This window comes from Apaloderma vittatum, unplaced genomic scaffold (assembly GCF_000703405.1).
Source record: "Apaloderma vittatum isolate BGI_N311 unplaced genomic scaffold, ASM70340v1 scaffold18615, whole genome shotgun sequence".
Taxonomy (NCBI): Eukaryota; Metazoa; Chordata; class Aves; order Trogoniformes; family Trogonidae; genus Apaloderma; species Apaloderma vittatum.
Window position 1 is genome coordinate 19374 of NW_009717851.1, and position 23653 is coordinate 43026.

The 23653-nt window shown below is 37.7% G+C and overlaps 1 protein-coding gene across 1 annotated transcript; it reads right to left on the reverse strand.

Annotated features, from left to right (window-relative positions):
• Nucleotides 1-1254: 1254 nt before the first annotated feature.
• Nucleotides 1255-22809, reverse strand: CLOCK (clock circadian regulator; the record flags this gene model as incomplete). Its single annotated transcript, XM_009870065.1, has 17 exons — nt 1255-2434; nt 4664-4946; nt 5240-5448; nt 6715-6921; nt 8315-8473; nt 9354-9443; nt 10317-10417; nt 10820-10961; nt 11862-11937; nt 12167-12314; nt 12952-13058; nt 13282-13364; nt 17242-17360; nt 18393-18506; nt 19630-19750; nt 21200-21289; nt 22718-22809. Coding segments are annotated over 17 exons (2330 nt in total), but the record flags the coding sequence as incomplete, so codon positions are not given.
• Between the last annotated feature and the right edge of the window lie 844 nt (nt 22810-23653).

Here is a 23653-nt window from a genome sequence, read left to right on the forward strand (position 1 = left end):
AATCCCTTTGAAGAAGGGGAAGTGCTCCTTGCTATGTTTGGTATTGGCATCTGTTCCTTGCTCCAGGTTGCGAGAGGCTTCTCAGAGCAGGAAGGATCCGATTCTCTTTGGTACCGTGTTCCTCACACTTCTTTTTTCCTCATTCACTACTGTGCTTTTTTGGCGCCAAACTCTTGCTTTCTAGAACTGGGGAACAGCGAAGGTCTAACGGTGGGACATGTGCAGAGGCAAAGGCCAGCCCCAAAGTGCAACCGACTGTATCATCACACACTCGGCTAAACTGGTATTTCACCTTCCTGCGGGTTTGGTTCATCCAGCAATACAATCAAACTGTTTCATAGTACAAAATAGTCCGTCACCATTTGGTTACATTCATTCAACTCCTCCTCAGTATTCAAGATTAATCCAGCTTTCTCCCCCTAGTACTAACTTCAACTGCTTTTACTGGTTTTGTTTTGAATTATCAGATCTGTCAGCATTTATTCATCTTCCTCTGAAGTTCTAGTTTCTACAAACTAGTACCACAAAAACCTACTGAACGTTTACTTAAAATAGCACATTTTATCTGTTGGATCTTTTTATTTTCTTTATAAAGTGAAGTTGCCTTCTGAAGTCTTAGTTCAGTGATATCTCTTAAATTAATTGCCTGGTAGTGTTAAATGCAATTGTGATCTCCCCCAAAACATGCTTTAAACGCTACAAAAAAAGATTGAAAAACCAAAACCAACCCAAAAAATCAGCTTATTCTTCCTACTCCTGTAAAAGGAGTTCTATACTTTTAGATTTTTTGATCTTCAAGTTCTGCAATTTCAGAGACTGTTCTTGTTTCTGGCTAGTGTTTAGGGGAGTATCACTCCAAAATGCTCATGGTCTCAGCTTAGACCATTATTAAAATCGACACGATGCAGAAATATCTATGAAGTAGTTACACACGTTTGGCTGACAACGTACTAAGACTTCAAAATTGAAAATGGTTACAGATTCAAGACATTTTAAGTCAAGATGTTCAACATTATCACCTGAATTAAAATCAAGGCACTATGGGTTTTGTTGTCGTTGTTAAAATGACCCTGAATTAGTTCTGACTAATTTTTGAAGGAGAATAAAAAGATTCCAACATGTTTTAACAAGTTACAATTCTCACCACAGAGAAAGTGGTTAAAAAGTGCCCAAAAGGTTATTAAATGTAAATATATTTTTGTGCAAATTACTCCTATAACTCAAACATTCTTGAAAATTACTGTCTTTTTTTTTTTTTAAACCTTTTACATAAATATTTCCAACTATTAACTATATCAAAAGATAGCTTTGGGGAATAAAATTCCAACCCATCCGCAAGAAAGCAGTGCAAATTCCTATTTTTCAAATAAAACGATGAATTAATTATGAAACGATGGATGATATTCATGAATCTGAATGTCCTGAACCCTGATGCATGATCAATCACGTTCAAACAGCTTCATCAATAATTTAACCTTGAGAAGTCAACTAACCGACACACTATATACCTCACCGAACAAACCCTGACATCACAGACAAAGCGCAAACGAGAGACTTGTGCCCACATTAAGGGTGATAACAAGGATGCATCATGTTGTAAACAAAAGGGTAGAACAGAGGAAAACATTAGTCTGAGTATGGCGTGAGAATTTAGGGAAACATATTCAAACCTACAAATAACAGATTACATTTCCATGCATCATATAAAATATTTTGCTCTTTCTCCTTTTATGCAGACATATACACAATATTTTACAGCATCTGTACAAGAGAACTGGATTTCACACGACATTTTCAAAATATTTACTGTCCCATAATCATCTGAAAAAAAATTAGATGGTTTTTGGACTATATTCCTGGCATTTTGTGGGGTTTTTTTTCTGCTAATTCAAACAATTGCTCCGTGTCCGTTTTAATACTTTAAAAAATGTACAGGATTGATAAAAATACCGATATTTTCAGCATCCCTCTCACTTCAGTCACCTTTTGAGATTTCACCCGGGCAAATTAAAACATGGCAGCAAAATCCTTTAGGACACAGAAACCTGGGGCAACTATCAAAGTTGGCCGCGTCCCCGTCATCACCTTGTGGCTTTTCTTAAACAGATTCCAGAAGTCAGAAGCAGATCTTGACACCACGGTGTTAGAAAGCCTCCGTATCGCTACCTCTTGTAGCCTTGGTGCAACCCTTCAAGGAGCAGCCCCCTCCCGGCAGTTGGCTTCGAAAAAGAGGCAGAGCCCCACGCTACTGCGGCTGGACTTTGGAAGGGTCAGGCATCTTGTCAGTTCTGTGTCGTGAAAGTTGTTGTTGTTGTTGTTGCTGCTGCGACTGATGCTGCTGGTGGTGGGACTGAGTGAAAGTGCTTTGTTGTAGTGGGAAAGCAGCAGAGAGGATAAGCTGAGCTGACTGATTTCCATGAAGTAACCTGGATGTCTACAACACAGAAACAGAAAACAGATTATTTTTCACCGAGGAACAATTTTTTTTCCCCATTTTTCCTAAGGGTTTGGTCAAAACGAACTTCTGATTTTAGTCACTTAAGCTGAGCAAACAATGCAAAGATGAATTCATGCTAATAATGTTAATTAGAGCCTCTGGCCGATTAATAAAGCAGCTGTAACTGGTATTTGTCATTTCCCGTGATAGTGGGCAGGAACACAGGGCAATTTGTCTTCATTTCAAACCACAAGAGCGTAACGGGGCTTAAGGAATCTGTTTGAACAAGAGCAGCTGGCTGCCACTGCAGGCCAACGAAAAACTAGTGCCTGACTTGGCACAGATCACTTTCATCCCCCCCAAATCACTTTTATCCCCCTCAAATCAATTTTATCCCCTCCAGATCACTTTCATCCCCCCAAATCACTTTTATCCCCCCCAAATCCCTTTTATCCCCCACAGCCAAAACAGACAGAGGAACTGCTGTATTTGCAGACCCAAACATCCCCTCTGAAGCAGTCTTACGACTGTTGGAAACAGCAGTTAGTTTTAACACTAGTCTTAGAACCAAAACATGAAGAAAATCAACAGAGAGAAATGCACTTGGATGCATTTCAGTCCTGAAACATGTTCTGCAGCAGAAGGTAAATTGCATCGATTGCCGCACCTACAGAATCGGACTGAAAGAAGCCCCAGTGACCAGAGGCAGGAAAAAACTCGGTTCTTTTTTAAAGAGCATTTACTTAATTTCCAATTCAAGCGCTTGAATAGTTTATAATAAAAATATCAAACTTTTGTCTCGAAAGAACTTCTACAACGGGAATAGATCTTTGGAGATCTTCGCCTTTCACAAATCTTCTATTTCACTGAAATTATGTTGAAATTGTACAAACTTTTAAATGTAGTAACAGAGATACAGCCACTGCCAACCTACTAAACAGCGCTGTCGTTACTGTATTTATCTGACTTGTCAGGGAACGTATTCAAATCCACACTCAGGTTTGATCCAGTTCAAGAGTCTCCACTACATAAATGAGGGCTGAAATTTGAATCACTAGGTATCCTTCAGCTCTCATTTCTGAGTCAACTTGCAGCTGAAAAGCCTTTGCCTGATTCACGGCTGAAACTGGTATGTTCCCATGACAGATTCTTTTTTCAACAAGTCAGTATTTTCTGTCTATGACCTAATTTTACTCAGCCCTAAACAGAACCGTAACCAATCCTTGTGCATATGAATGTATCTTAAGCCTCCAATTATCAATTGCATTTGTATATATTCCACTTATGCGCATGACCCCAAATTTAGTGCAAACGGGGGACCACACATAGTAAGAAGTACTTGCAAGACAAGGATTCTTAATTCTGTACTCTTAAAGAGTAAAAAAATAAATTTAACACTCCCAGAGTAATTAAAGAATATTCACAAACTACATAATGTTAACGGCACGGGCTTTATCTTTCTTTGGAGGAGATGTCAAGAGGCCAAATTCAAGTTTTTTTAACTCGTGTCTTCTTGGAGGCGTCTCCTCTCTAATGTTCTAGCTACCCCTACATCTCCCTTACCAACATCACCTCCTGGGTGAGCTACGTGCCAGCGATTAATTACAAACAACAAATGGCAACAGACTTCCCCATCAATTCTTTCTACCTCCTGGTTCTTTTCTAGATTTCCTATCTCTAAATGCCTTGGATTTTGCTTTCCTTCTCTTTTGATCCAATCTCTCCAGTTTCTCTACTAAACCAAGGTTCTTCTCTCTGCTTACAGGGTTACTTGCTGCTGAGACTCCCTTGTAGCTCAGACAGATGTTCATGCCTCACTTTACACAGCCATGTCTTGCTCGGAGCTGCATGCTGCTTTCCAGACCAATCAACTCTGTTTGTGATCACCTCTTGCACCTTCTGGCATCAATATATGAACGCGAAGAAAATGCAAGCTGTTGTAAAGGGAAGCATCTGTTTCTTCATCCCATGCTCAGTCCAGAGCAGCAATTCGAAGGGAATAAGGTATAAAATAGGATAAAGCGTAGAGTGCAATTGCAGGAGAGTCTATCTCTCCTTTAAATAGTAAGATTTTAGAGAACAGTTACAGAAAAAACTCTCGTGCATCAGGACTGTTCACAGGTTACTATTTTAAGAGCTCTGTTTTCAGATAAAGCACCCCTAGGATAAGTGAGCAATGCTGGAAGAGTCAGGACTTTGAAAAAATCGTAGCAAACGCTGCACTACCTGTAGGAATTGCTGGGGGTGCTGGGTCAGCTGTGGCTGAGCTGGTTGCTGAACTGTGGTGAGCTGCTGCTGCTGATGGTCCTGCTGACTTTGCTGCTGCTGCTGCTGTTGCTGCTGTTGTTGTTGTGTTACTGACAAAGTCTGTGGCTGCTGCTGTTGGGCAGCGAAAGTGGGATAAGCGGTCACCACCTGCCCCATAAACATAGTACTTGGTACCATGACTGCTCCACACGCTACTGGGGCCGTCACAAGTTTCGTTACAAGTTGCTGACCTTGAGAAAATCTGTTAATAGAAAAAAGACATTTGGAGTCCCTTTAGGAAAAATGAAAATAAAAATGGAGCACCGTGTGTGCTTGAGAAATGTAGGTTTGTCACGTTCATACTTTGCTGTAACAACATGGGTGTTGGTAAGCTTGCAGACATGTTATTTGGAGCGAATTTTAGTTTACCAGTTGTGGACATATATAGTTAAAATAACAAACCGTTATTTTTCCTGTTACTTTAGTTCCTTTCATATACAATGTAGCCAAGTAAGCGTATCATTATAGGAACTCAAGTGAATACTGAAGATTTACCTGATTTGTCTGTCTTGTGTAAAAGTAGTGACTGCAGCAGCATTCTGGTTATTGTTCTGTGGTAAGCTAGAAGGAACCTGGATGACATTTCCTGTAGTTGGCTGAGAAATCACCATAGTGTTATACAAAGGTGCTGAGACTGTGTTCTGTGACTGACTGGCAAGAGAAGACTGCTGATTGTGTCCACTAAGGACATTTTGTTGATTATGCTGAAAAGAAAAAACATTTTATGAGATAGTAATTTGAAAATAGAGAGGTACTACAGCTGTCTCTCTCACTGTCATTGCCCACACTTTACAACTGCCAATGTTCTTCTCTTACAAACAAATTTTAATTTAAAGTACAGAGGTACTTCTAGTCACTGAGGATTTGGAAGTGGGACTGGCCCTTGGATATCTGAAAATCTCTTAGATTAACCTCTTCTCCCATTCAGGTTATTTTTTTCCAGAATTTTGCAGCTACTCATATACTGCTTGCTCATGATCCTATTTTCCACACCTTTAGCATCTCTGTGCCAGACTTGGACTACAAAGTGCACATCACGTCTTAACTGAAAGTTTTGTACTAGCTTACTGCTGGAATGGTAACACTGTCCACCACTGGACAGCAGACACACTACTCTGCCTCTTCCCAAATCTTGGAAGAAAGTGTGGAACTTGGATAAAGGTACAGAGGAGAGTGACCACAGAGATTGGAGGTATAAGGATTCTCCATACACAAGATGGTCAAACCCATCAGAAGCATTCAGCTTGGAGAACAACAGGCTTCTATGGAGATACATGTGATAGAGGACTTTGAAATCCCTGAAAAGATGAAAAGTGAATAGCTGCTCGACGTGTTTCCCAGTATACAATTTGGGTGGCAAGTTTAAAAACCAGATGTATTTCATGGGAAATAAAGCTGTAGAGCTCACTAGGAGACATTGTGGATTTTAAAAGTTTACATGGAGTTGAAAAAAAATTGAATGAACTCGTAGAAGTAAAAGGCTATTACATTACAGACGCCACACAGGTATGGCATCTGACTGAAATTGCTGACAAGTAGAAAAGTCAACTGCAGAAGCACCAATATATGATTGTCCTGCTCCTACACGTTTCTAGTTACTTGCTGCCTGGACAATGGCTTTCAAGCTCACCTAGTCCAAATCTCACGCTATGCATTCTGTCACCAGAAAATTCACTGACATTCCAAAAGATAGTCAAGCTACAAGTTTTATTGATACTGGTCTTTCAAAAAAGCTTGTTATTAATTATTTACGTGCCTAAGTCTTGAAATAAGAAGAAGATCTGAAATTGCATTGTCAAGAACATAAACACATTTCAGTTGTAAAACTCGGAACATGAAGAAATTCATACAGCTCAAAGGAGGTTGTTCAGGAAAGTTTGCGAGGGAGATGTCAGGGAAGCTTCTGTTGTGTTTCAGCCATAGTTCTGAGCATATATCCTATCCAGCAAAGTCAACCGTGAAAATTTTACCTGTGTTGCAGTACTCTGCAAAGGCTGTTGCTGTATCATGTGCGGAGTACTTATATGGCCTGTGTTCATCCCGCTTTGAGTCTGATTAGTCTGAACAACTTGACCTTGCATGTTTACTGGCGTCAGCTGCTGAACATTTGAAGAATTTCCAGAAGCAAGCTGCACAGAACCAAAGTTGAGTCCAGAAGTTGACTGCTGCAAGAACATCTTAAAAAAAAAATAATCCACAAGTCAGCTTTTTAGAAAAATCTGTTAATTTTTCAAGATGCTTAAGAGAAACTGAACTTAATTATTTTAAATCAATATTAATTTATTTTAAATTATCTTAGTTACTAGAAGTGGTGAAACAGCACTGCAACCACCAAGAGCAAAAGGCCCATCTCCCACACAGGGTCAGTATTCAGAGACTCTGTTGTAACCAAAAAGAATCAGAATCCTGATTTCTAGAGACTTAAACACTAAGGTTTAATGTTTGTTCTTAAAGAAGAAGTATTATTTAGAGACTAACTTGTAATGTAGTCTACAGCTGTCTAAAGACAACACGGATTTGAGATCATATTTCTTTTTGTAGGCTCTCTAGCAGTGAAACTAATTTGAACGAAGAAAATCTCAGAATCAGTGGATCCAGGAAGAGCACCAAGCCTGTAAACTCCACTCAGAATCAAGAAATCATATTGACTACACCAAACTTTCCAACATCGTTGTCATAAACTCAATTGAGCACAAAAATATGCGAGTCTTTAGAAAAATCAGGCCCAGGGTTATAACAAAACAGGGTAATAAGGCAGAATATGCAGCACTTAGATTTAAACAAAATACTGAATACTTCCAGGAAGTATGCATTTCTACTTGTTATTCACAATCCACTCTGAACATATTTAGATTATTTCCTTAAGCTGTATTTTAGTTTTGGCTGTGGGGATTTTTTGGTTTGGTTTCTTTTGCTTAGCTTTTTTTTTGAACTGGAAAAAAACAATAGGGTCATTGTTTTCTCCAAAGATAGCTGCTGAAAAGAGAATGACAAAATTAGGGAAAAAAACATGCTGGTTAAAATACAGACGTCGGGTGTTCAGCTGCTAGAATGAGTAATGCATCCTCTAGACTGCTTCGTCTTTCTGGGTCAGTAACTACTTCAGTATATGCCATGCAAAGCAGAACCACTTCACTAGGAGGAGCACAGCCTGACAGGACAGTTTCTTAAGAAAAAAAAAAGGTATGAATTTGACGCCCTCAAGTTAGATGAAGAAATAAATGCTAATCTTGCACATTCTGGATTCATACTCTACTGGCTGCAAAACTTTTCAAGAAGTAACAACGCTGTACCTTTTTACATGTAGGTTTAGGCATAAGCTAGGCTTTTCTTTTTTTTCCCCAGCATCGAAAAGATACACTGGGGCACTTCCAGATCCATTCAGAAGCCAAACAGCAGGTACCTCAGGAACAGCAGCATTGCATGCTACAGATTTTATGCACACTAGGTCCAGCTGGCAGCTGACAAGGGCAGGGAGGATCACCTTGTAGAATTAAGTGCCCAAGTCTCATTTTCAATGCTGAAATTCTCTGCAGATGTTACAAACCTGTAAGAGTGACACTAACCCACCTGGAGTCCTTGACCGTGGACAATTTGAAGCTGCTCTTGAATCTTACGCAACTCTTCCTGCTGCCGGTGAATATTCGCCTCTATCATGCGTGTTCTTTGCTCTAGCTGGTCCTTTAGGTGCTGCATAGCTCCTAACTGAGCTGAAAACTGAAACACAGGCTGTAGCACAATGAGTAAGTTAAGAGCTAAGCAAAAATAACAACATTGTCTTTACAAGCAGTCAATACAATTCCTCCACAGCAGCAAAGAAATCAAGCAACGCTTTCTTAAACTGCTAATATCTACAATCTGAGGACAAATACATTAGCATGAAAATGTCTCAGAATTCACGTCAGAAGTGGTGAACTAAAACCAAAAATCCATAGCAAAAGAAACTGACTGGTGTCCAAATCACCAACACTCTACAAAAAGCCTCATTAATTCACACAGTGCTGCAGATGTTAAAGCTCTCTCAGGTTAAAAATTAAAATTGTACCAGTTTACCCCCCAAAAATTCGCTCAGAGCTAAAACACGCGCAATTAACTTTGAAATACCCTCAGTCACAAACTGTTGAAGGCTGAGCCCACAGAGAAACTACGTGTGCCGCTTACATTCTTTCCCAGACATCTGCTACAGGCCACAAGTCAATATAAAGTTTTGATATTTATATCCTATCTGCAGGCCACAGATCCTCAGTCAGACCTGATACCACTGTTCTTATTTCACACCAGGGTTTCATGGGCAAAGTTGCCTGGTGTTACAGGCAGATGCGGAGAAAGTTACCAGCATAGTTGATGGATTTTTAATAAAGTATTTTATCTCAAATTGCATTTACTCCTGTGCTTCTCATGGCTACAGCTAAAAACTATATCCATATAAATAATGGGAAGAGAAAAAAAACAAAAAGGAGAAGTGTCAAATTGGGGAATTTGCTCATTTCAAGAGAATACTGTTAAAGGTGACTTTGGCACCAAAGAACTCAATTTCTGAACGAGAAATTAATCTTATATTCAGAAAAAGACTGTTAAAATAACCAAACTAAACCAACTTAATCCATACCTGGGACATGCCAGACTGGAGCTGCAAAGTTGCAGGCTGAGACATCGCTGGCTGTGCTACTGGTTGTCCGAGAGACTGGGAGCTTAAAGACTAAGATTTAAAAAAATTGTTCCACAACTAGAAGAAAATGAACTTCGTATTTGACATTAAATATTTCTTTACATAAGGTGTCAATTCCAAAACAGCATCACATGAACATATAACAACAAGTAAATGTTTCCTAAAATACCTCAACTGAAATATTAGAGAATTAAGGACATGAGAGCAATTGATTGCATACATTATAATAATTTTTCAGTGCCAAAAATACATAAAAGCAGTAGGTATAAAACAGAAAAGACAGAAATTAAAATTACAACCGTTTTAAAAGTCTTATTTGTAGTATGGGAAAAATGTTTTCAGCAAGTTTAGAAGTTTTATTTATTCATGAACTAGTAATTTTTAAAAATATATATTTAAAAAACCATTCTGGTTTTGAAGTGAATGTATTGGTTCGCCTGGAACATGAGCACCAAGTACATGAAGCAACTGTAAGAAAGTGTTCACATATATTCTTAAAGTCATAAATTTATAAGAATTCTCTACAGGGACATACACAGCATTATGCTGGCAATTTAGATACAGATATCTATAATTGCTTATAGACACATATATATATATATACACAATGCAGAATCATAGAAAGAAATTATGTGTGAGTAAAAGCAGAGATTCATACCCAATCTTGCCAACCCTAACACCAAAAAATATTTATATGCTTAATTATTGTATTCTCTTAAAATGTAGTATGCTGAAGTTGCATATTGATGATACAACTGTGATAGCCCCGTATTCCAAGTGAAACTGTTACATTTTACATTTTGTGTTTTCAAAAGAAATAAACCAAAGGTCATATGGATTTAATAATACTTTTTAAAGGTGAATTACAGTGATTAAGTAAAAAATTTTTCTCTGAAGAGTTACCTGACTACTCAGAGATGATCTTCTTTGTGCAGTCTTTTCATGACCAGACAAGCTTTGCCTTGGAGGAGTGCTAGTGTCCACCGTCATTTTAGTTGGTGTTGCTGACAATGATCAGGGTTACAACAGGAAGAGACATGTTAACAGTAATCTCAATACTGCAACCCAACAATCAAACAGCAGGAAGATTTTAATGAATAAAAAAGAGCTTAGGGCTTTGATGTTTGTTTTTTTTCACCCGGACTATCCAACAATAATGCAATCTGATGGGCTGAAATAGGGTGTCCTAGGGTCTCCTATTGTACTTCTAGAAGTAGAAGTCACTATATAACCTCTGAAAATGAGTGGTTAGTAGACCTCCGAGCCATCAAGAAGGACATTTCTATTTGCACACTTTCCATAAAATGATGATTAACTGCTAGTTACCCATTTAATTAAAGTCAGTAAAGTAGAGAAAGCCTTCACTAGGAAGGTGATTGCATTTTTATTAAACAGATGATGCTTACATGAATGATCAGATACGGCAGTATGTGAAGATTTTCTTGAACTCCTGGAGGAAGCAGAAGGTGTGGGGCTGGTATCAAACCTTTCCAGTGCTTCTTTGAGACTCACTGTGTTTATGTGATTGTCAGACCCAGAGTCTTGACTCTGAAAAGACAAAAACACCAACATACATTTCTGTTAGCAAATACCTAAGACCCTGCTGTGTCTAACCAACCCCCTTACACAGGTGACTGTGCAGAAGTAGCCTCTTTCATATCTGTAAGCTCGGTTTCCATGTGCAGCTCTTGTCGTTGGAAAAGAAACCAGACCAAAGCCATACAAGTCAGGAAACCAAAATGGATGCACACCATCGGCTACAAAGTGACTGCTGAGCTGACCCCCTTCTCCAGCAACTCAGTTCACTCTGAACACCAGTGTAATGTGCAAACTGCTTATAATTTTCAGAAAGGATGAATTAATTGCACAAGAAGGCACACTGTCAGAGGAAAAGTGAAAAGTGCCAAAGGAAAACATTTCTGAACTGCCAGGGGAAAACACGACAGAGCACCTGCACAACCTGGCTTATCTAAGACTCACTGAGCTTACAGGAACGTTAATTCAAAATGAATTTTATATGCTTCTAGGAACTGGGACAGAGTCACACAATGGAACAGCTTCCACTTTCCTCCTGTGAATTCCTTCTAAGCCATTTTTGTGTGTTGACCTTGGTTTTTCAGATTATGGGTGCTTCCAGTAAGGAAGATCATTCATTTATGAATCAGAATTCTCCACAAATCAGATCTTAATAAGGATTTCTGGATGTTGCCATTTCATAACTACATGCATATGAATGCCTGAAAAGAGGACGGTAAGTGTTCAGGGCAGAACACAGTTAGACAGCCTTCCTAGACTTCCCTGATAGTTTTAAATACTCATATTATTTAGAGATCAAAATAATAATTTTATCCAAAACAGGACAAGCCACCTCTTGTTGCTGCGTACTTGCTTACATGTTTTTTTAGTATGAAAGAAAGAAGAGATAGAATAAAATTATACGACACTTACTTTATCTGCTGTTATCTCTGGAAGAGACTCCTCAATACCAAGTTCTCGTCGTCTTTCTGCTCTAACTTCTGCATAACTAGGAGAACGAAACAAATATGACTACTATATTCTTGAATAATTTAAAAAAACCACAACATACCTCAAGAAACAAACTTCTCAGAGCAATCTTGCTTACAAAATATCTGAGGAACTTTTCCAATGATTTTTTAAACTGCTGTGATTTCTCTACCACCAAAATGACCATCAATACACCTCCCAGGGCATTAAAATTTCTCTAATATACATTTTTTTAAAAAATACCTTACCTTACAACAGTGTGCGTACAGACAATAAACTCTGGCCTGGAATTCCACTGGTGATACGTGATATAGTAATGTGTTTGTAGCCAAATCCACTGTTGTCCCTTTGTAAGGAATCTGTAGTAACATGACTTCCCTTTCCCATACTGCATTACTATAAAAGTCAAGAATAAAGTTTATTGTCTTTCCAGTCTGTAAATATTGCAATTACATAACACAAATTATTTCCCAGCTTTATGTGACCTCAAACCATGTCTAAATCTAGTACTATGACAATGTCTTAGAACAGGTTTAAAAACTGTAGCATTCTAAACGAAAAAAAGAAAAATCTAAATCGCGTTGAGAGAGAAATGCAGAATCCAATTTCGATTTTTGTGATTTTTTTTTACATATTGTGAAAAATCTATGTGCAAAAAAATTAAATACGGCTTTATAAAGAAAAACATAGCTAAATAGAAAGCTTATTCTATTATACGTTTAAGCCATTTTTGCATTTATTAAACATCACAGAGCCCTTTAAATGCCATTGGAATTGCTGGAGAAGTATTAGTCATGGTGCTGTGCTCTCCAGTTTACTACAATGAAAATTCTAAATTATAAGCTAAAACGAAATCTGTTTCATAGTTCTGTATCTAAAGAGAAAAGAAAATCAGCAGTGCAATAATGTCAGATGAATGGGACTACAAACGCTTCACTCCAATTCATTACAAAATTTCCCTAAAATTTAACAAACTTTAAACTGGTCATCTATAAAGCAAACTTGCTTGTTTTAGCAACTCGGTCATACTCACAATGCTCGTGACATTTTGCCAGATTATCTAGATCATCCACGTGGTAATAATCATAGCCTGATGTTCCCAAAACTTCAAACGGAAGATAACCTATTATCGGAGGTGCCCTAATTAATACAAAAATTAATGTCATTTTATTTTCACACAAAAACTCCAAACAAAACTATGTCATTATACAAGTTTTCTTGTTTACAGTATGTGCTCTGAAAAAAATTAAAAATTAAACTCAGCACAAGCTATGAGTAGTTAACGGTGATTAGTGAACGCCAAATATTACAGCCACCACTGTGATTCAGCTACTATTGCTGCTATACATAGAAGGAATTGCACCTGTGATCCAAGAATAGGAACTTCCATTCTAAGCTATGTCTAGATGTGAACTCTTCATTGGGTTCTTCAACAGTGCACATTTCCTAAAAAGTAAAAAAATAAAAATCTCTCTCAAAACTGCTCTATTCTAAAGCATAAGCTCTTTCGAAATTCAGGCTTACCTAAAGTTAGTAGGTAACTCCACAATAGTTATTTTTAGACAGCTTCATTGGTTTTGCTTGTTTAGAGGCAGAGTACTGAGGTAGAATCTAATCCCAGCTGCGCCAGGGTGACGCTCCGCTAATTTAAATGGAGCAACCCCAGCGTGAGATTAAACTCAAGCTCAGTATTTACAGACACGGTAGCACAAGCAGCAATCAACAGCTCCTGCAGTTACACTTTTAACTTGTAACAAGCAAAAGAAGAGATGAAACACTCCCACCAGACACTCTTGATTTTAATATATGCTTATCAGGGGTAAAACCCAACATTAGCAAGACAGTGACGTTGTTTTGAGTTTAAGAATAGGATTCTTCCTTTTAGTGAATACAGAGAAAATCACTGGCTTGAGAGTACAGACACGTACCACAAATGACACACTGCTCTTACGCTTAGAACCCACAAAAAGCAAGAGAATGACAATATTTCTGCTATTACAACAGTATTCTGTATGTAGTTTAAAATGCATTCTGCTTAGATGTATGTGCACCTGCTGCATGTCAGTCGATTTCTATTGCCCCCTCGCAGAGAGGTTAAGATGCCCCCAAGTATTGTGCCTCACACCGAGGCAGTAACGGGGCCAGGTACCCCAGGCCTGTAGGTTCTTGTGGAAACTCCTTAAGAAGAGAAAGATGGATGATGGAATACATGGATGTCCCCATGTGTTGCCTGGTCTAGCCGAGAGGTGGCGTCCCTGCCCAAAACAGGGAGGTTGGACTAGATGATCTCTAAGGTCCCTTCCAGCCTAGGCCATTCTATGATTCTATGATTCTATGATGATACCTACACATATACACCTTAAATAATTACAGTAAAACCAGAGATCAGTAAATTCTTCTTTTTGGGGCACCTGTACACATTTGTCACACTTGTAGGACCTAACAATGGTATTTCCATTGCCAGGAACACAGTGGAATCTGTTGATGATCAAATACTGCAACAGGATCCTCAAGACTACAATAAGCTGCCCCGACATAATATTCACAACAGATGTGGACAGATGAGCACGCCACTGCTCTGCCAACATTTGTAACTAAATCAGTCCTGCAGAAAAATACAGTAGAAGTCTAACTGTTATTCCTGCAAAGGGACTACCTTCCCTTTCACTCTTTCAGGTTATAACATGAATACTTTAATAAATAGGTATTTGCAGTTCTTTAAATGGATATTTCTAAATTCTCTTTCCGTGAAAGAAAAAAGCAAACATATTTAGGCAACGCTTCTTCCGCACCTTCATCAGTGTAAAATCTAAAGACAATGACTCGGAAGTGAGCTATATCATGGAGGTAAGGAACAAAACTACTCTGGGACAGATTTACGACTCTTGCCGTGACCTCCAGTTAGCAAGACCTGACCTCCAAAACTGAAACTAACCCAAAAACCCAAAGCTCATCTACTTCCCTAAGATCACAGCATTTCATAAAGCTCCACTCATAGCAAAGTAAAAGAAATTACAGAGCAAACATATATGCTTCAGATACACCTTTGATTTGTTGTTTCTTTTAATCTAATTATTTTGGCACAAATCAAAACAAAAGTTATTTTAACTTAAGTGCAGGCAGTAAAATCACAGTAAAATCACCACTGCTAGAGAGGAGCTGTCAGCAGTTTAGTATTTGATTACTCAATACATTTATATTAATGATTTGCAGATATTCCACTGTAAAATAACCCTAGGCAGAAGCTATCTTATTCAACAAGGCATCTTGCTGAAGTGGTCAACAAGGTGTCTGGAAAAGAAAGAACTTCCATTTGTAACAAAAAAGTATTCTTGTGGAATCCTTTTGGCTGGATTGGTCCTGCCTTCTTGCTAGGATTCAATTATTTACCAGCCAAAACGCAAGACAGACGTTTTAATGCACAGAGTCAAATCTTTTCACTACGGAGCAGTATTTCTGGCACATTTTCTTTAAAAAATGGTGGGGTCACACACAGAAAATAAAAATGTAAACTTTCAGAGATTATTCTCCCAAATACCATCGCTTTTTGCAAAGGCACTGTATTTCCTTGAGAAATTACGTTCTAAATTAAAAAAAAACCAACAAACAAAACCCCCAAAATAACAGAGCCGTGTACCATCTGAAATAAAGAGAAAAACTGGCAGATGAGAAGGCAGTTTCTACCTTATATAAGGCAATTCAGCACTAAAATACATATCTCATTACTGGCTGTGTCATGCATCTGTTAATAAAAATTACCGGGATGGTAAAGTTCCTGACATAACACTTTACTGAGTCCAGTCAATGTTAGCCTCAATAATAAGAGAACGTAACAAAGGAGGACACAGAAGTCTTGTCAGATTAGATGTCTTCACTCTGAAGACTTTGCAGAAGAAGAGCACTAGCTGAAACTCTTCAGAGGATCTTAGAGCTTCCGTAACATGAAACTGTCCTTGGGCACTAGGGGCTCAGAAGTTGAGGTAGAAGAATGAAACTTTGGCCAGAGTATATATAATGTGCAAGGCTTTTGCCCCCAGGTGACTGAGAAACTGGAAAGATCATAAATGGTTGTTCCTCAACTTCCACATGTCTTGTTGCAGAAGTAGGAAACACAGTTTTACTACAGTACATTCTAACCTGTAAGACTTTAAATCACAAAGTATTTGCAAATACTGCAGGAATGGTCTTTCCCCTCCCCAAGTATCTGATGAAGCAAAAACCACACATTGAACACCTCTGCCAACTGTAGGCATAAGAGGAAGAACATTATTTAGACCTGCATCGGAAATCAGATGAAAAATTTCCATGGCTTCAGGAAACATAAACAAGAAACTGTCTCTGGTGTGCAGTCTGGAGAGATCCAATTCCTATTCAGCCTGACAGAACTGAATAATTTTATATGATTTCTCCACAGGCTCCCTACTACGCTTTCAAAATGCAAAGTATATAGACCACGTCTTCAGAGGGTACCACCAACTACCTTCACCTCCAGACATTCAACTCACAGGCAAAACATGTAAATGTTCAAAGAGTTCTGCAGGACAGGCAGCAGCTTAACCATGTGCCATACACGTTTCAGGGCATTTCTTTACAACTGCAACAACAAATGTTAGATTATCCTGTACCTTGATCAATATATTTGTATAAAACATATAATCTGAATCACAATCGCAGACTATCCTGCACCGTATCCTGAACATTTATTTTGACTGATTTTGGTGAGCAACAGGATTATACTTAGCAAACTGCAGATTTCATACCCATCAAATTCTCAACTTGGAAAGATACCTTCACTGTATCTTAGCAGTTAAACAAAATGGTCTCTTTGAACAACTGAGTTACTGAATAACAGTCCTGAAACAAAATGAAAGAGTTCTATTTCCTCAAACCCAACTCTCCAAGTAACACAAGCTTTCACTAAGAACTACCAGATTTGCGTCTGTTGCAAGACCATCAGCAACATAAAACTCACATCAGCGTTTCAAATAAAACTATTAATTTCTCCAGTGAAAGTGGAATCTCAACATTATCTTTCATTTTGTTGAAGTAAAACCTGCTGAATTACGTTCCTACGGACTTCTAAATTTATTTCTTGCCTATTATTCTTTTTTATGACTACTGAAAAATGGCATTCACAGTAAGAACTTCCTTTGGCGCTCTGCATAACGTTTAACCCATTTGTGTGTGAAGCAGGAAACAGAGACACTTTCGGTGCAATAAAATAAAATCCCTGACGGTTTTCATCAATAATATTTGAAACGCATTCTCTCTGAAGTTTTCCTTCATATAAGAATTATACAAAAGGAGTCTCATTTATACATACCTTGATAAATTGAGGTGTAGCTAACCTAACTGTGGCTACAAAGCAAACTTTGTCTTCATATGAAGGCCGGTGTGATCGCTGAATAGTTCCTTCAAAACCATTGTGCGCTGAGTTGGGGACTGGGGGAAGAGAGAGGAGAAGAGGTCAAACCACATTGCAAAGAAAAGTGGAGGAAAGTGGCAGCAATACCACAAGACAAATGGCCCAATATTTATCAGATGTGGTTTGCTTCTAACACAACATGCATTAAAAAAACCGCTACATGTTATATATATATATTAACACATATATGCCCAGGAACAGCAGTTGTACAATAGTAATGGGAACACAACTATCGACTACGATTCTCAAAGAACTAAAATGACAGTTAATAGGATATTATCTGATGAAGAAGTTGTAAGAAGCTAATTCTAATCCCTCTTGATAACTACTAAAAATGACTGCAATACACCTTCTTCAAAAATATCTTTAAAATTTCTCTTTCGTATCAGCTTTGGCTAACTTTTTCTCCTGAACTCTGAGGGACTTGTTTTCTAGGACTCCATCATGGTCAGATGCCATAACCTGAAGATGTTCTGAACAACAGAACAAAGTCACAACAATTATGCACGTGAAAGAATCAGGACACCAAGCTGAGAACAAATAAATCCCACTTAGTGAATCACAGAGGTGGATGGAATCGTAAGGGGGCAAAGGATGGACTAGACCTCAAAACAGATTAACCTTATCTTTCACTTCCAGTAGTTTCTCTTTACTAAGTTCTAATGATGGCAACTCCAAAATGCTGCCAGGCTTTTCCAAGCCTAATTGGTTTTAGTTCCAAGTCCAGATTAGAGTTTCTACTGAAGTTTCTTCATGCAATTTAAGTTTACAGGTCCTTGCTCTTTCCATCAGAAAAAAATACTTAACTTCCTTTGTCTTTATCTTACTCTTTCTCCTCTGTTCTTTAAAATCTTGCTTTGTAAGTTAGATTTTTAAATTTCCGTTTCCTCTGATTTCTTTACTCAGAACTGGATGAGGACATATGAGTTCTAAGTGCAGTGGGAAAGACTGATTTTAGTTCATCATTAAATTTTGCACAGCAGTACCAAGCCTGTTTAGCTGTGAAGTCACCCAAGTATTCTACTCCAATAACCGTTGAAATTACTTACCGTTATTCAAACACTTGAAATTTCCTATAAATTTTACATATTCATACGTAGGTTGCTCTTTTGGATCTATTGTTCCTCGGAGCATATGGCAACAGAATTCTAGTTGATTTTTTGCTGAGAAAAGAATAAAGAAATTAATAGGTTACATGTCTGATGAAGCACACAGGCAACATGAAATGCGAAGCAGGAAAAATTAAGCTGCATACCAAGTGCTGTGATTACAAATGGCTACAGCATCTGCTCTTAACCAGCATGATACTAACTTACCTAAGGAACATTAGAATTTGTGCACAAAGAGCCTGAATGCTAATGACATAGAAAACGAGAGCTATTTTAAAGAAGTAGCTGCCTTAAACTTAACTAAAGCATGCACTTCCAAAACCCATTAGGCTGCTATGTTTTTATTTTTGCCAACTGCTGTAACTGTCAAAATAGAAGCTATATAAACAAGACAAACATTTCTAATACATGGGAAAGTCAGAGAATGAAATACAGTGCAACACTGAAAATTTTACTCTTTGGGATGGAAAAAATCCACAAAATTGCTTCTGTTCTTCAGGGGTCACCCTTATGTTTCTGCTTAAGTAATACTGGAAAAAAAAGAACTGATCATATGTAATACAAAGCAGATTATTTATAACACAACTACTGTACTGATTTTGCCTGAGATTGTTTTCTTCGTAGCAGCTCACATGGAGATGTGTTTAGGATTTGTGACTAAACCAGCACTGATAACACAGGGATGTTTCAAGCTATGGCTGAGCGATGGTTACACAGTGCAAAGGGCCTTTGTCGCTTCTCACACCGCCCCGCCTGCGAGGGGGCTGGGGGTGCACAAGAAGCTGGGTGAGAGCACAGGTGGGACAGTTGACCTGAGGGATATCCTAGCACATATGAGGTCATACTCAGCAGTAAAAGCTGAGGAAAGAAGGAAGGAAGGGGAAGACATTTGTGCTTATGGTGTTCATCTCCCCAAGTAACCATTATACACGATGGAGCCCAGCTCTCCTGGAAACAGCTGAACACCTGTCTGCCTATAGGAAGCAGCAAATTAATTGCTTATTTCACTTTGCTTGTACATGTGTCTTTTGCTTTACCTATTAACTGTCTTCATGTCAACACGCAAGTTTTCTCACTTTTACCCTTCTGATTCTTTCCCCATCCCACCAGGGAGAGCAAACGAGCAGCTGTTTGGGGCCGACCTAACTGCCAGAGTCAACCCGCAATAACTACTTACATTTTAAGTATTCTGGTGTCAATGAACCACTTTCCAGCAGATGAGAAGACAATATTTTATAAATTTCTGAATGTTCCCCCTCTGGGATAAAATTAAATACACTCTGATCCACAAGATCAGACTGAAAGAAAAAGATTTAATAAGCATTAAACTAATGCAAGACGTACAGTGTCACAAAGTCTTCTACTTTAATGCAAAACAATTCCACAGTTCAGAAGAATATTACTGACTCAACAAAGCCACCTACTGGAATACACACGAATATTCTGCAAGGAAAAAAAAAAATCTCACTTTGATCTGTCTAAATTTTGACATTCCGGGCCATTTAATGACAAACATCACGAAAGCAGCAGATATACATACACCTTAAAGGGCAATGGACCTTGTATTAATCACTCTGGGATGCAACAACTCCAAGAAAAGGGGTATTTTAATTAAAAATTACTGAGTGTTGTTCTAGGGCACTGTAACCTGTTGGTGGCATCCAATACATTGAAATAATATCTTAGAACAAAAGACAGTGGCTCCCTACATTATATGGGTTATTGTGTTACCAATAGTTACATCCAATTGCAATTGATTTTATGAATACATTTTATGATTAGTTCCGCAATGATGTACAAAAAACCGGGAACAACAAACATGAATGCATTAAAACTGAACAACTGATTACATGCATAAATGCATTTGATTAAGGATTCAGAAAAAGAGGATCACAGAATGTATGTTTAGAATACATAAAGTACACCTAAAAGCAAAGAACAGATGTGACTCTGAGAACTTGGCAAATTCTGCTTTCTAAAAAAAAAAAAAATATTACAATTTTCAAAATTCTCAGGCTGATATCCCTAGAAGAATTTGTGTTTTAAGGAATCATTTTTAAATACGCCACACCAAGTTTTATACTCTAAGCACAGTAAGACAACTAGTCTTTAGCAATAACTTGTCCTCTTCTAGAAAATAACTCAATTTCACTCATGAATTCTTTGCATCTTTGAGTACTAATTTGCCTCATTTCAGAAGAGTAGTATTCAAAGGTAACCATAAAAATGTTAAATTTACCAGTGAGCAAATGCCACCAAGATTAAAGATGAGTGAATGTGATGAAATCCAAAGTATATATCTAGCTTAAAAAGCAGAAGCAGCAGCAAAGTACTTCTTATAAGAGTTCTTTGGCAAGAAAGGAGTAAAATAGTAGTTTAAAAAAATTGCCAAGGATATAGCTCTTTAGCAGTACTCTTCTGACTCATGCAGAGCCTGTGAGAGGTGTGAGCTGTAAAGCATCTCCTGCAGTCAACTGTGTTAGTTATGTTGAAGAGAAACTGAGGCCAGTCTGACACTTTATAATCCTGCCTAACAGAGCGCTGACTGCATTCGGCATTTCCAAAGGAAATATTAAATACAGGCGACCGACCAGTAGGAAGGAGCTGTGCTGAAGAGAAAGCAGAAACATTAGAACAAAGTGTACATCTGCTCCGTAACGCCAGAAAGGCTCGCAATTAACTGGCAGTCGGAGGAGAACACAATCCACAGACAAACTGGTATGTTACTGAAAGTGATTTGTACTTACTGGCAAATGTTCAAGTAAGGGAGTTATACTTTCCGACACATATATTATATTTCCATCTGTCATAATTGCTAAAAAAAAACCATCAAGAGCCTGAAATTAAACATAACGGGCAGTTAAATAAAAAGAAACAGAACATATTAAAAATGTTAAGCTGTACTCAACATGGAAAACAATTTACACTAATTTTAGTTTGGTTTATTATAAAAATGAGAATGTCTTTCACTACTAAAATGTCTTAGTCTTGCTTTCACGCTACAAGCTTTGCAATTCTCATACTGTTCTGTTCTTAAATAATCTGTGGTTTCAGATGCAAGTCCACATACAGCTAGCCAGTTTCCCCCGTCTCCCACTCTGCTTGTTATTTTTAACTCTATCACCATTTTAAACACCAAAAACTCAAAAAAGGACCTAAAGACAAAAGCAAGAAGAGTTGGAAAAATAAAGAGAAGAACAAGTAAAAGATGTGGTGAAATCACTGAATTTCAGTGTTTAATATCTCAATATTCCCAAACCAAATAAAAAAAACCAAAACCAAACTTGTACCAAGATTTTACTGAGACTTGAAAACTGAGATACAGTTGTGGCTGCCCCATCTTCTACTTAACTCAAAAATTATTTCCACTGAACAGAACGTAACTATCTTTCAGTTGAACGCCACCAAATAAAATCATGACAGACTTGTATTTCTAAATAGGAAATTTTAAATAGCACATCTTTGAAAAAATTTCTTCTATCATATTGTCCTAGCTTTACAGTAACTAGCTGAGGACACATATTTTGTAAGAAGACTTAAGAAACACTAAAAAGAGCTACAAAGGCCCCTTGAAAAACAGAAGCAACTACTTCACTAACTTGTTGGAAAAAAATATGCAAAGTCATCCCAGAGGTGTTTTTAAAAATTTTTAAGTACAAAAAATCAGAACTTTGTATTTTTTAAAACTGTGCCCCAAAGAAAAGGTTTAACTATGGAATGAAAATTAAAAGTGCCTGATCATTTACTTTAATATATTTCATTTAACTACCATTAGAAATTGTTTCATTAGCAAGATAGAAATGTCTTACCCTCACTCCCAAGGAAATGATAGCTTATACTGAAAGCTTATTTCTAGTAGTAATCCAGCTATTTGTATAACCTTCTTTAGCAAAGTAAATGCATTTTTGGAAAGTGTGACAAGCAAGGAAATTAGAACACCTTATTGCTTCACAAGTTACATGGATGTGTTGAGCCTTTTTTAAAATTAAGATTTTAAATTATGCATAACAACTCTTATTTAACTAGTACCTTCCTTATGTTGATAATTTAAAATATCCACTTTACTTTGACAATAAATATGTTCATTTGTGGACTTGTTCTGTTATAATTGTTTTGCGCTACACTGCACACGCAGGAGTTTTGATTGTTTATCTTCATGAAAATGCATGATTACAATTAAAAAATGAAGATTAAAAGTTATGTCATCAAACTGAAAAATTCCTCTGAGGAAATATTCTATTCCCAGAAAAACAGAAATACTATACCTCTAACATTAACTGTGTGAACTCTTCATTACTAAGGAATGTTGGTTTCCAGTCCTGTCGAATCTCACTGGCATCTGACTGTGCAGTAATTTCTACAATCAAACACATACACAATATTAGGATTCACACTTCCAAAAACCACTGCGTTCCTACTAAGCTACACATACATTAGCAGCATATATGGAAACAGCAGAAGGTTCTCCAGTCTCCTCTGTTGTTCATTCAGTATCTATAGATTCTGTTCCTTAAAAAGAAAATAAATGTCATTAGATTTGTCTTCTCTTTCTTTCTTCCAGTTTGTGCTACAGTCCTGCCAAACTTCAAGGGAACGCTGAAGTTAATGGCAGTAAGTAATGGATTTTGACAACGGAAAAATACTCTGTCCTCTGAGACTGTAACAAAATGTTTTATTGAGAGTGCTGTTTTCAAAGATTTAGAAAGCCAAAATTCCTGATTAGTTTAGGTCATTAAAACGCCTAATCCTCAAGCACCTCGGCCAATCCTGGTCATTCTAACCTTTGCACTAAATATTGTCACTGTCCCTACTCTTTTCCCCACTCCTTTCTGTAAAGAAATAAAGTTAGATTAAAACAAGTAGGTTTTCAAAGACTGCTAAGAGCTATATGCCAGACTCCGTTGCAGAATTACTGATTCGTACAGAGACAAATTTTGAATGGAGAGTCCCGTAGGACTTAAGAGAAAAATATATATATTAATGTCCCATACATCAGGGAGAGAAACAATGGCTGCTAAGCAAAACCAGACCCCAGGTTCTGAAAGCTGACACTTCCTTATCAAGTGATTAACTGAAACAAGAAGGAAGATCATGTACTACTATAGTTTTGATGAGTAACAAGGGCATTACCTAAGTACTGATTGTAAGAATAACCTTGAACAAGTATAGAATCATCATAGAATCATAGAATGGCCTAGGCT